The sequence below is a fragment of the Pseudorasbora parva genome, chromosome 2, assembly GCF_024679245.1.
Source record: "Pseudorasbora parva isolate DD20220531a chromosome 2, ASM2467924v1, whole genome shotgun sequence".
NCBI classification, from domain to species: domain Eukaryota; kingdom Metazoa; phylum Chordata; class Actinopteri; order Cypriniformes; family Gobionidae; genus Pseudorasbora; species Pseudorasbora parva.
Genome location: NC_090173.1, coordinates 30,683,070 through 30,697,743, shown reverse-complemented (window position 1 = coordinate 30,697,743; position 14,674 = coordinate 30,683,070). Strand labels below are relative to the sequence as shown.

Sequence of the window (14,674 nt, the reverse complement as noted above, 5' to 3'; positions counted from 1 at the left end):
TCCCTTCGTGCACACGGAGTCAAAATTTTCTCGCACAATGACATTTAAAGACATTTAATCCGCTCAAAGAAGAGCGAAGGAGAGAGCAAAGGATGACAGAGAGCAGCAGATGGCCAGAAAGACATCAATCCTCCTCATTCTTCCCAGGACAACAGTGAGGCAAGAGACAGATGATTACAAGGGACACTGACGTTATTCTGGGACCCCTGGACGTCACAGACACAGAGTAGGAAAGCTTAAGGGAGTTGTATTAGGATGAAAGGGCAAAATGGCAATTGGGGGAAAGGATGTGAGCCTTTAAGGACATCAGCCATCACTTGTTGGAGCCCAGCTGTCCAATTGCACCTTACAGTCTTTAATCACTTACTGGAATCTGACAATTATTGACAGACCAGGCTGGCAAGATTGTGTTATCTTTTATTAAGATAAGACATGCACACTGTAAGTTTCTAATTAAAAAAAATGAATAGATCATAATTTGATTCCACACTGCCCTCTCTACCTGACCAGTAGTGCAGTGTCCTCACATCTTGTCATCTCCTGGTGAGAACGCACTGACAAGCACCAAGTGGTTTTTATGGCCTCTTATCTGTTCTGTTTAAACTGCCACCTCCACTCCCATTTCCTCTTAATACTTGGGAAATAACTGAAACTCTTTATATTGAATAAACATTCATTAATCTCTGATCTGCAAACTTTTGTTGTCCTCTTGATCGCGAAGTCGGGGGTCCCCTGTTCTCTGGCATGACTGGCATGGCCATGTGAGATTTACCATCAGTTTATCCTGGTTCATTTCCTGAAAACAAGTTTGTTATCATTTTTCCTTTTCGTACTTGAGTGACTCATGGATTCTCCGCCGCTCTCTCTCGTAACTAGCATATAAATACGAGTTTTACTGGGACATGTCTTCTGTGGAGACCATCATATCTGGAAGTCTTGGAGATATCACGGCTCAGTTCTTTGCACAAGCTGTAGCCTTAACTTTATAGTTTTTAGATTTTATGTAATATTCCAGTAAAGCTTAAGATTTATTATTTCAGTTATTTCATTTTTAAGGATATTTTTTTCCCCTTCGGATATCATCAAATTTCTATTTCTATTCATTCAAATCATCAAAATCTATTGATGCCCACCCGGTCGGCTTGGTCAATGATGTTTCTTGCCAGTTTTTTCATCTTTTTTACTCTGTTTCCAACACTTTGTTGGTGTATGTATGTTCCTGCACAGAACGTGCCTCTACCGTTCGACACACAAGTAAGGGAACTCCTGCTCTACACAGGTAACCCTGACCTTTAATTTATTGCAATGTTCTTATTAATGTATTTACAGTCAGATGTTACCATTTGCTGAGTAATTGTGATGTGCTACTTTCTTCCGTCTTCCATTTTTTAGTTTATGTTTACAAACTGTTTTATTTCAGGGCATTTGTTTTGCACTGCAGGTGTACTGTGTTTTGTTCCTAAAGAGAAAAGACTAACGGCTTGCGGTAATGGCGTTAAGTGTGTTCATGTGTCTCTGTGTGGTTTTGTTTATTTTAGAGACCAAATCACATGGGCTGTTCCTTGAAATGAATCCTGATGGCTCCGTCAGAGGGTCTCCGGAAAAGGGACAAAACTGTAAGCAGCTTCTGCAAACATGAGTTAAAGAGCACACTCTGTAAGAGTAGTCATTAAGTAACCGTCAAGATTATTCTCCAAATGTCTCCAAAGGAAAAATCCTTATCAAAGAGATAATGAATTCATAATATCGAAGATAGCAGTGATTATGCAAGTAATAGATGTATAGTAATAGACGTTTGTTGTCATTTTGGTTTGATGTAATGAAAATATTTCATGGTGGCAGTTGTTGTTAGTATTTGAGGTCCAAAGGTGATGCATGTAAATTACGGTACTGACGGAGGTGTGGTGTGTGTTTGCTGCGCTGCAGGTGTGCTGGAACTGCGTTCAGTGCAAGCGGGTGAGACGGTCATCAAAAGTGTGGCTACATCTCTCATCCTCTGTGTGGATGATGAAGACAACTTGAAAGGACAGGTATGGACATTATCTCGTCATTGCAAATATGAAACATCCAATAAAGTACATAGCTATGTCAATTTAAAACGTTTTTTTTTTTTTTTTTTAGCAATCAATTATAAAGACACCATTCTGGTTTAGCTTTTTTAGAGAGCAGTATAAAATAGTTTGCTTAAAACATTTTTAATCACTTAATAATTTGCATTATTATTTAAACATATGAGGGTATAATGATGTTTGATCAATATACTGTTAAATGCATTAAAGGGTTAAGTTAGTTCACCCAAAAATGTAATTTCTTTCATTAATGACTCACCCCAATGTCGTTCCACACCCGTAAGACCTCCGTTCATCCTCGGAACACAGTTTAAGATATTTTAGATTTAGTCCCAGGCCTTTCTGTCCTTTGAATGTAAGTGTATGCCCGCTCGCTGTCCACGTCCAGAAGGTAGTGAAAACATCATCAAAGTAGTCCATATGTGACATCAGTTGGTTAGTTAGACTCTTTTGAAGCGTCGACAATACATTTTGGTCCAAAAATAGCAAAAAATACGACTTTATTCAGCATTGTCTTCTCTTCCGCGTTTGTTTTCAAACCTCAAATAAAGAATCAAATGGTCGTGATTCAGCAGATTGATTCGTGATTCGGATCGCCAATGTCACGTGAGTTCAGCAGTTTGCCAGTTTTGCACACAATCCGAATCATGATTCATGACCGTTTTAATTTTTATTTGAGGAACACGGAAGAGAAAACAATGCTGAATAAATGCGTATTTTTTGTTATTTTTGGACCAAAATATTATTTGTTCTTTTACCTGAGATCACATCTACATTTTTTAGTTGAAAAAATTTGATGTGATTAGTCACTAGAAAATGTTCAATTGGGGCCCGACTTTCTTTTTTTTACAGTGAATAAGAAATGTTTCTAGATAAGCAAATCATAATAGAAGGATTTCTGAAAGATCATATGATCGTAATGATGCTGAAAATTCAGCGTTGCCATCACAGGAATAAATTACATTTTTAAATACATTGAAAAAAGGAAACAGTTATTTTAAATTCTAATAATAGTCCACAATATTACTGTGGTGAGCATAAGGAACTTCTTTCAAAAACATTAAACACATTTACCAGCCCCTAAACATTTGAACTGGATATTGTATTTTTAAAGATTTAAAATCATTGATATAAAATGTATTTATAAATAATGATTTTATAATTAATAAATACTTTTCTATTTACCACTACTCAATTACCTTTCTGTCTTTTTTAATCATAATGTAGATTTTATTATATTTTATCTTATGTTTCTTTCTTTTTTTCCCCTTTTTTTTACTGGAATTGCTTGGACATGGCTAGCAACATTATTCATAGTGAACAGTGAATGAGCTGTTACAGTATAATTATTTAAGGAGCTTTTATCACTTTCACTAGAGACTTGAACTCATCTGGTTTTGTTCATGAGTTTTGTTTTCTCTTTCAGCTGCAATACATCAAAAAAGACTGCACCTTTAAGGAATTGCTGCTGGAAGATGGATATTCTGCTTTCCTTTCTCCACACACAAAGCTTCCTGTGCTGCTCACCTCAAAGCAGTCTGGGCGGAAACACGGTGCTCCACTTTCTCGGTTCCTCCCCATTATGAATAAGGTGGCAGAGGACAGCCAGATACAGGCAGTGAAACAGTATATTAACCTGGACTCTGATGACCCACTTGGAATGGGACATCAATCACAGACTCTATTCAGTCCCAGTCTGCATACTAAGAAATGAGAACCGGTGAACATCAGTTATGGAGGCACACTTTACATTAACACTGCAGTGCAAGGTTTAAAATGTTTTGTTACTCTATTTGTTGCCTGAAACTGTATTTATTTGAATTTATTTATTTATTTGCTAAAGATTATTTAAATGAATGTAAGTATCATTTTTAACTTAAATATTGTTTTATTAAACATTGAATAATTATTCAATTAAACATTGTATTTTAAATAATGTGATGGATATCTGCTGGAGCAGATTTGCTTGTTCTTTTTGTAGTTCACTGAGTCACTTCAGTATGATTTATGTGTGATTAAAAATTTTAATAAATAGTACACAAACATGGCTCAGAGTTACATAATTCATAGAGCACACAAACACACACACATTAGATATTACATATTTTGCTTAAAAGCTTTTAAATACACACACAAACATAGACACATATCTCTCATCCACATCACTTCAACAGTGTCATTCATAACAGCAGTAACATTAAACTGTTCCAGACGAATTAAGCTTAAGACTTTAGCCATCCGTCAGGCACACAAATCCCTGGCACATTCATGGCTGCAACCTGGGTGACAAAATACATGACATTTAAATGACACCGCATGGTGTTTCTTCCTATGAATAAGTCTTATATATATATGCAGTGTATATATATATATATATATATATATATATATATATATATATATATATATATATATATATACACACACATATATATATATATATATATATATATATATATATATATATATATATATATATATATATACACACACATACATACACACACTGTATGTTGAGAATTCCAGTAAGATCTTTAAAGCAAAAGTGCAAACGCTTGTATTACGCAGCTTAGCTTATGCGCAGCAATTTTAACAAATGCATCCAAGTATTAAGACGCAACTCTCTGAAAAGATGAAAATAGTTTCAGAAATAAATACATTCAGTGTAAAGGTTGTGATGTCAAAATAAAGGTTTTGTAACCGGAACGTTAGAAAATGTTTTATGGAGGTTAATATCAATGTTTTTTTTTTTGACTTCTTCATACTTCTCAGCCTCTGTGTCAATTGTGTTCTGTTGCTTGCATTCCTCTTTCCCACCATCCCCAAGTAGTCTCTCATTCCCCCTTTTTGTTCTCCAGTCTCTCAGACTTGGGTGACTAGTGGGTAAACGCTCCCTACACTTTGCTCTCCGGCCTGCCCCGCACAAAGCCCAGCCAGGAGAGTCCCATTGAGAGGGGCGCAGATCCCCCTGTAGGTCGTGCCTCCTTCAAGAGGAACACGGTCTCCCTGTTCCTCAGGCCCTTCCTCGCCATCTTCTCCTTCTTCACCACCCTCTTCCTCCTCCCAAACAGAGGTACTGACGTGTGTGTACTCCTGGTTGTCTACACACTCAGTCTCACGGTGGTAGAAGTAGCTGAAGTTAGAAACGATGACAGGAACGGGAAGCGAGATGGTGAGCACGCCCGCGATGGCGCACATGGAGCCCACGAGCTTTCCACCCACCGTTACCGGGTACATGTCGCCATACCCCACAGTCGTCATGGAGACCACAGCCCACCAGAAGGCTTCTGGGATGCTGGTGAAGGACGTGTCCGGGCTGTCCACCTCGGCAAAGTACACAGCTGAGGAAAACAGGATGACTCCGATAAACAGGAAGAAGATGAGCAGCGCCAGCTCTCTCAAGCTGGCCTTCAGCGTCTGGCCAAGGATCTGAAGGCCTTTGGAGTGGCGAGACAACTTGAAGATTCTGAAAACTCGAACCAGACGGATGACTCTTATGATAGCCAGCGACACAGACGGCGTCGCTCCTTTAGACTTGGCCAGCTCGGTGCCGAGCGTGACGAAGTAGGGAATGATGGCAAAGAAGTCTATGATGTTCATCACATCCTTGAAGAAGACCATCTTACTGGGAGAGCAAGCAAAACGCATCAATAGCTCAAATGAGAACCAGCAGATGCACATGGTCTCCACCAGGAAGAATGGATCATGGAAGGGAGAAGATATCGGGATGTTTGTGGTACTGTTTCCACCGAGGTGAGAATGGTATGCATTTTGCTGAAAAAAAGACAGGAAAGAATAAAAGAGAAATGAAATGCAGAATTTGGAAACTGATGGTAAGAGTATAAAGACCATTTTGCATATTCAAAGTATAATAATATTTTTAAAATGTTGTGCTTTTGAAACGTTTAACTTTTTTTAACATCTGTGTGTGTATGTTAACCATATTTTGGGGAAAAAGTTCTACCCGAAAGTGAGCTAAATTGGGCAAACCCTTTTGGGACAACTTAATTTGTTATAACCCACAATAACAAAAACATTAAATAAGTTTTTCAGTTAGGTATTTAAAACTATTAAACTATTATAACTAAATACAGTATATGATTTTCTATGGAATTTCTTCAAGTAAACTTAGTTTTAAAAAAAAATAGCGGTGCAAAACAAGCAAAAACTGTTCAAATCTCTAAAAAGAACAGACTCATTAGTCATGCATTTGAGTTCTGGTCTACACTGTGCTGCATATTCCTGATTCAATAAAAATAACTGGCTCATAAGTATAATTTGTTCCCATCCAGTCAATCACGTTCGACATTACGTCATGGGGTTTCGCCTAGGAACCTGCTCACCTCTAAGTGGTAACTAAACAAGCCAGTGAGATTTGCATGCAGTCAGTCATACTCAAATATAACCAAATATACAGGTATAAATATGACTGGCATTACTTACTTCATTCATATTTTGCTTTGGAGCCGAGCGGTTGTGACAGTGATCGCTCATTCCAATCATTCTCTGTTTAAGAGCATTACTTTTAGAGCAAACAGCAGTTTTAATTGCTAACAGGAGATATTACCCAAGAAAACAGAAATGTATATTGTTTTGCAGCTCATCGTGGGATCTCTCTGCCGGTGTGAAGGCCCATCCAGCTGTGTGCTAAACATGGTGAGAGTGCAGCGCTTCACCATTCTGCATTTTGTCGTTCAGTAAGATGACAGCGGCCCTGGCTACTAAGGCTTACAGTGCCGCAGGACAGGCCACCTTCGCCCTGCGTGCCATGGATCCAGGAGGTCCATCAGGCAAAATCTCTCAAAGAGGCACATGAGGGTTGTTGCAGGAGCTGTGATGAAAGCTATGGCACAGCCAGACGATATCCACACTGGTGGTACAAGAACTCTATCTCTGGTTGAACCTGGCTGGGAAGAAGAATGGCGACAAAGTTTGCTTTCTCAGCACCCTCATCTCCCAGGCTGGCCTCTTCCTCACTGTCAAGGACTTTGCCCAGCAGTTTTTGGCAGTCCAGAAGCAGACTCAGGCAATAAAGTGCATCCGACTCCGGCGTGACACTGCTACCAAGTCACAGCCTGCTCATCGCTGAGGGAGTCTCCCTGCGGCTGCACCATCTTCGGGAACACCAGAAGCATTGCGTCCACCCGAGCCTCCCGCAGGGAGGCAATGCTGTCCGTCCAGACTGCTACACCATCAAAGCACACATCAAAGTGGCTCTGAGATGGGTGGCCCAGAGATGAAGGGGGCTGCTCTGAACCAGGATGCCCTCCACAAGCTCCCGTTCAAGATGCTCATGCAGAAATGCATCCTCACGTGTTCTCTCTCTGGATTGGTTTGCAGCGATCAACCTAAAGGACTCTTACTTTTATGTCTAGATTCTCCCTCGACACAGACAGTTCGCTTTGAGTTCACGCTTTGAGTTCACGCTTTGAGTTCAAGGGTCAAGCATATCATTACAATGTCCTCCCTTTTGGCCTGTCCCTGTCTCCCCGTGTCTTTACCAAAGTTGCTGAGGCTGCTCTTACCCCCTCAGGCGGGTGAGCATTTGCATCCTCAATCTCGATGACTGGCTAATTCTAGCTTACTCTAAGGATCGGTTATGCGAATACAGGGACCTGATGCTCAGGCACCTCAGCCATTTTGGGCTTTGGGTCAACTGGTAAAGAGCAAGCTCTCCCCCATGCAGAGCATTTCTTTTAGGTGTGGAGTTGGATTCGTCAGTATGACAGAGCATCTCACCCACTGTCGTTAGAGGCTCCTGGGACATATGGCATCTACAGCTGGTTTAAAGCATCTGAGACCGCTTTAGTGCTGGCTACACTGCCGAGTCCTGAGATGGGCATGACACTATTGCTCAAGTCCCCTCTACTAGGCAAGCTTATGCTTTGAAGTGGAGTCTGTTCGCTGAGTGGTGTTCTTCCTGACGGGAAGACCCCCCGAAATACTGATTGGCTCTGTGCTTTCCTTCCTTCAAAAGGGCTTGAAGCATAGGCTGTCCCCCTCCACATTGAAGGCGTATGTGGCCACCATCGCAGCACATCACAATGCACCACGAGGCAGGTACAACAGGTTCCTGAGAGGCACCAGGAGGTTAAGTCCTCCCAAACCACACCTCATCACCCCTGGGACCTCTCTCTGGTCCTTTCTGGTTGTTATGGGTGTTGGATGCAGCAGAGAAGAGGAGATTCAAAACTTCCAAACAAAACTGGCTTTATTTAATTCAGACTTAAAACAGAACATCTAACACCATTACCTTAATGTGAGACCGGACAAAGACAGAGTGAACTGGGGAGGACTAAATACTGATTGACTAACTAAACGAGGGGGACAGGTGACAATGATGACAATTAAATAAACACAGCTGAATGGGACTAAACTAAACACGGTAACTATGACAACGGAAAAGTGGCGGGACACAGAACAAAGGAACATGTGACGACTCAAAACAGGAAGTACAAGGAGAAAAACAACCAAAACAGACCATACATGTAACACTGGTCTACAGAGAGCTCCCTTTAAGCCCGCTATAGCCAGTTGAACTTAAAAAGACATGCAGGCATTTTCAGTCAGCGAATCGCACCTTGAGTCGGGCCGGTCCTGTCTCTAGTCATCCTGAGACTGCAGATATGCACCCAAAGAATATAATAATTTAAATTTTTGACATTGCATTTGGGGCCAGACAAGCTTTGCCTAACAAGTGTCTGACAGAAATAATTTGGTTGCTCATTTGATAACCTCTTCTTGAAGGTCTCGTTCTGCTTTTAGGGTCAAAGTATGACCTTTCACTCAAAGGTCGGTCATTTTTGCTCTTTATCACTACAACTCAATAAAGAATTTACTTAGTGTAACATGTACACAAGGGCAAACCACATCAGTATGTGAGTAATAGGTAACCAGAGTAGGGGTATTTTAAAATATGTTTCCCTAAAGATTTATAACCTTACTTAAATAACCAGTGGTATAAAACAAAGCTAAGCATGTGTGTTTGCTTGGTAAACAGATTTTAAAAGAGTAAGTGAGGAGATTAGATGGTATGACATGTGAGATGTGTATATGCATGTGTGCTATGTGTGAACTTGTGTCTGGCTAGCTGGCTCTTATGTGTTCTCTTCCGTAGTGCTTATTTTGATTTTGCTAAAGTCATCATAAGATGTTGTGGAAGTGTGTGTTTCCATTCCTATTTCAGCATTTGAGTGGGTCTGTTTATTAATACAAGTCCCTGTATCTGTGTTAATGTGCACTGAAGGGTTGTCCTTACTCTAAAAATAACACCTTAGATCTCTAAGGTGAAATTTGAGAATAACCCTCCACAACTCTCTCTCACCCGCTTTAGTTTAGGCCTACTTGTCGTTAACTGTCTGATCCATGTAGAATTTCTGAGCTGCTTTGGCAGCGTGTTGAGGCTGCTGGGTTGTGGATCGCTGCTGGGAAACTAACTTGATACTCTTTACTAACTTTCCCTCCTTGCACACTACCCCACCCTGCATTGCGCCTCACTATTTTCCCCGCACTCGATCAGGCACAAACACTCTTTCATACTGTCACCTGTCATCTTGTCATTTCTCATCTCCTTCCCTTTTTTCTATCTGTGTATGCCAATTGAATCTCTCCATGGACTCACTTGACTGTTTTCCAACACCACAGAGTCTCTGCTCCCAATGTGTATCAGATTTAACGACGCTTCTAAAATAATCTCAGCAATAACCCTACACTCTCTCCTGCCCCCAAACTCTTCATATGTGCTTTATTTTATTTTAATGTAACTTTTCACACTGCAAATGTACACTTTTTTGTTATTTTAAATGTGGTTTTGTATATGACGTGTATATAATCAGTGAAAATGCATATGTATTCAGTATAAGATTGATTTTACAATTGATAGAAATTTAATATTGAGTGTGCATAAACATATTACACATGGTACTTGGACAACTTTGCGAAATGCTCTAAAATGTATATAATACAAACAACACTAGCCTCAGTGTTATTTTCTTCATGTTTTTTTTCAACATGTCAACCTTTAAAAATGTAAACATCTGTTTTTTTTTCTCTCTGTCACAAATGCTATGAGAAGTTTTTTTTTTTTTTTGTCTAATTTCAAGGATTGGTAGATATCCACACTTGTCCTGTAATCAGAAATGAATATAATATAATATAGTGTAGTACAGTACAGTACAGTGTAGTGTAGTATACTATAGTTTAGTGTAGTGTAGTACAGTATAGCGTAGTACAGTTTAGTATAATGTGGTGTAGTACAGTAGTAGTAACGTGGTATAGCATAGTGTAGTATAGTATAGTATAGTATAGTATAGTATAGTATAGTATAGTATAGTATAGTGTAGTGTAGTGTAGTATACTATAGTTTGTGTAGTGTCGTACAGTACAGTATAATGTGGTATAGTATAGTATAGTGCAGTGTAGTGTAGTACAGTACAGTATAGTACTAAATAGTGTACTATAGTGTAGTACAGTAGTAGTAATGTGGTATAGTATAGTATAGTATAGTATAGTATAGTATAGTATAGTATAGTATAGTATAGTATAATGTAGTATAGTATAGTATAGTATAGTATAGTATAGTATAGTATAGTATAGTATAGTATAGTATAGTATAATGTGGTATAGTATAGTATAGTATAGTATAGTATAGTATAGTATAGTATAGTATAGTATAGTATAGTATAATGTGGTATAGTATAGTATAGTATAGTATAGTATAGTATAGTATAGTATAGTATAGTGTAGTGTAGTGTAGTGTAGTGTAGTATACTATAGTTTGTGTAGTGTAGTACAGTACAGTATAATGTGGTATAGTATAGTATAGTGCAGTGTAGTGTAGTGTAGTACAGTACAGTATAGTACTAAATAGTGTACTATAGTGTAGTACAGTAGTAGTAATGTGGTATAGTATAGTATAGTATAGTATAGTATAGTATAGTATAGTATAGTATAGTGCAGTGTAGTGTAGTGTAGTGTAGTACAGTATAGTACTAAATAGTGTACTATAGTGTAGTACAGTAGTAGTAATGTGGTATAGTATAGTATAGTATAGTATAGTATAGTATAGTATAGTATAGTATAGTATAGTATAGTATAGTATAGTATAGTGCAGTGTAGTGTAGTGTAGTGTAGTACAGTATAGTACTAAATAGTGTACTATAGTGTAGTACAGTTAGTAGTAATGTGGTACAGTATAGTGTAGTATAGTATAGTGTACTATAGTGTACTATAGTGTACTATAGTATAGTATAGTATAGTATAGTATAGTATAGTATAGTATAGTATAGTATAGTATAGTATAGTATAGTATAATGTGGTATAGTATAGTATAGTATAGTATAGTATAGTATAGTATAGTATAGTATAGTATAGTATAGTATAGTATAGTATAGTATAGTATAGTATAGTATAATGTGGTATAGTATAGTATAGTATAGTATAGTATAGTATAGTATAGTATAGTATAGTATAGTATAGTATAGTATAGTACAGTACAGTATAGTATAGTATAGTATAGTATAGTATAGTATAGTATAGTATAGTATAGTCCAATTCAAATGCTCAGGAACCCATCTGCTGCTTTCGCATTATGGTTTTGCTGCAAGTTGTTAGTCATGTTATGTGTAATAATGGTAAAATGTGGTATAGTATAGTATAGTATAGTATAGTATAGTATAGTATAGTATAGTATAGTATAGTATAGTATAGTATAGTATAGTATAATGTGGTATAGTATAGTATAATGTGGTATAGTATAGTATAGTATAGTATAGTATAGTATAGTATAGTATAGTATAGTATAGTATAGTATAGTATAGTATAATGTGGGATAGTATAGTATAGTATATTATAGTATAGTATAGTATAGTATAGTATAGTATAGTATAGTATAGTATAGTATAGTATAGTATAGTATAGTATAGTCCAATTCAAATGCTCAGGAACCCATCTGCTTCTTGCTAACTCTACCATTCTTTCGCATTATGGTTTTGCTGCAAGTTGTTAGTCATGTTATGTGTAATGATGGTAAAATTCTCTGTAGGGGAATAGCAATTGATAATAACAATGTGTAAATCCTGTGTTAGCTACATTCTGGTCAAACATTGTAAATCCTCTCACCTCTCTCATCTCCTTTTCTATTCTGAAGTCAGGCAGCGTTTCCAAACAGAAGATCAGGATGGAGACCACAATCACCATCACGCTGATGATGGCAATGATGCGGGCGCCTCCAGAGGATTCTGGGTGTTCAAAGAGCATCCACAGCTTACGCTGGATCTCATTGTCTGGCAGGGGCCGAGGTTCCTCCTTGGGGAAGCCCTCTTCTTCCTTGAACCGAGTCATGATATCCTCTCCCAGCTCATAAAACCGTAGTTCATCCATGAAGACGTCCAGAGGCACACTGGCAGGCCGCCGTAACCGTCCTCCAGACTGATAGAAGTAGAGGATGGCATCAAAGCAGAATCGATTGCGGTCTAGGAAGATCTCATTGCGGAGCGGGTCAAAGTAGCGCAGGCGGCGCAGAGGATCTCCGAGCAGAGAGTCAGGGAACTGTGCCAGGGTTCGAATCTGTGTCTCGTAGCGCATGCCAGACACATTGATGGCCAGTCTTTCAGACAGTGCCCAACCTCCTCTACACATTGAACCAGATCTTCTATTCTCTCTCTTTCTATCACCCTTCTCTTTGTCACCCTTCTCTGCCTTGTTGCGCTGGTCCTTGATCTTCTTGTCACTCTCACTGACCTCTTCCTCTACTTGATTTTTGCCCTCGATTCCACTGTCAGGTCCTTCTCCTCCTCCTCCTCCTCCTCCTCCTCCTTTGTCCATCTTTTCTTCTTTCTTTTTTACTCAGTCTGTTATATGCTGTAGAAAAAGAATTATTTCAGCTAGAAATGAACCCAGCAGTCAAAGGATTGTAGAAACATATAATTGATGTTAGACATGTATCAGCAAGGCTGACTAACAGAAGTGGTCATTCCTCCTGGTGTCAGTTCCAGAATCACCTGACAGCCTTTTCAACACAGAGATCTCATTTTCTGTTAACACATGCTTTAAATGACTTTTAATTAAATATTGAGTATAGAAATGTATTTAAACATGTTACATTATTTTGCACTTACTTGCTATTTTTGATCTAATTTATTATGCATTTATTGACTTGTATATATGTAAATATTATGTTAGCATTATATCATTCCATCCTTATTGTATACATCTTGTTTGCTATCATTACATATAAAACTATTTATAATAAATTCAAACCAACAAATTAATCAATTTAAAGCAATATTCTTTTTATTTTAATGATAGTAAAAATTTAAATTATGGAATGATGTAATGCTGACAATATGTAATATTTATGTAATGAATATATGTAATGTAATATATATATATGTATATATATATAATTTTTTTCAGTTACGTAACTGAAGAAGATCCTTACTTAAATGATTCTCCCATGAAATCATATACAAATATTTAATGCACTCTGTCCTAACCCTGTGTTGACTCCATTATTACTTTGACCCTCACCTCGAGAATAACACTTAATGAACAGAGCCAGTTTATATGAAGACACTAAGAGAACGTGTGAACTGAAGTATTTAGACAAGACATGAAGGCAAGGGATTAAAAAAAAGGTTTCTACAAAAGTGTCAGAATTCCCTGAGAGTAGTAATTATCTCTTAATATTCTGAATTTATAGTATTATAAATAAAAGTTTTTTAGACACTATGTCCCTCCACTTACCCTCTAGTGACCTTATGTCCAGAACAGCTGTCCGTGTTTCTTCCCTACCTGCTCCACACCATGAGCTGTGTATCTACTGTCCCCCCTTCAGCCAGGCGGTCTACCCTATGAGTCCAACAGGAGGTGTTTTCTCCTGTACCCTGAACCATAAACTCTGTTCTCCCGTCCGTCAGTGCAGTAAGGATAGCTACTTAAACCTGTTTGTAGGTCACTGTCTTCACGCTCCTCTCATGCTCACTGCAGCTCTGGGGAATGCTGTCATGCTGAAATTTAATCCAGAGCCCCTCGTCCCCTCGTCAGCTCACTGTCCAAAACATCTTCACACCAGCAACCACCTTAAAATGCCTCTCTCATTTATTCTCTTTTATATATTTTTTCTTTACTATACAAAAATGTGCAATATGTTTATTGATCCCAACCCAAAATTCTGCCAGGAAACAATATTAATATTTGATCAAAATATAAAATTATTCTGAACATAACCATCCACAATACAGATAAAAAATCTGAACATAGTTATTTAGAACATAAATTAAATTAAATCAGGGTTCTTGGAAAATGTATCAAATCTTTTAAAGTAATTTTTGTTTGTCATTAAATATTTTGTAGTTTATTAAAATAGTAGGCTAATGCAGATTGAATTATTATGGATTCAAATATGATTTGTTTAAGGTATAAATAAATATTTCAATCAATTAAGAAAAAACTGGGTGTTGAATTATTATTTATAGAAATTATTATGTATACAAATAGTGAATAGAAATGCATATTTATTTTTTTCTTTCTTTATTCAGGATGAACACTACAAGTCATAACCCACGTGATGTTTCTGTTGACACTTGTGATAGGAAGTCCGATAT

The 14,674-nt window shown here is 37.9% G+C and overlaps 2 protein-coding genes across 2 annotated transcripts; one reads left to right on the top strand and one right to left on the bottom strand.

Moving 5' to 3' along the window:
- The first annotated feature begins 14 nt into the window (after positions 1-14).
- Positions 15-3,826, top strand: fgf21 (fibroblast growth factor 21). Its single transcript, XM_067415436.1, has 4 exons — positions 15-1,279; positions 1,539-1,616; positions 1,927-2,030; positions 3,496-3,826. Exons 1-4 carry the CDS (start codon positions 1,126-1,128, stop codon positions 3,781-3,783), a joined length of 624 nt encoding a protein of 207 aa, XP_067271537.1. The 5' UTR covers positions 15-1,125; the 3' UTR covers positions 3,784-3,826.
- Positions 3,827-4,554: 728 nt separating this feature from the next.
- On the bottom strand, positions 4,555-14,669 carry kcna7 (potassium voltage-gated channel, shaker-related subfamily, member 7). Its single transcript, XM_067415360.1, has 3 exons — positions 13,815-14,669; positions 12,189-12,929; positions 4,555-5,843 (listed from the first exon to the last, which is right to left on the bottom strand). Exons 2-3 carry the CDS (start codon positions 12,891-12,893, stop codon positions 4,932-4,934), a joined length of 1,617 nt encoding a protein of 538 aa, XP_067271461.1. The 5' UTR covers positions 12,894-12,929; positions 13,815-14,669; the 3' UTR covers positions 4,555-4,931.
- Positions 14,670-14,674: the final 5 nt, after the last annotated feature.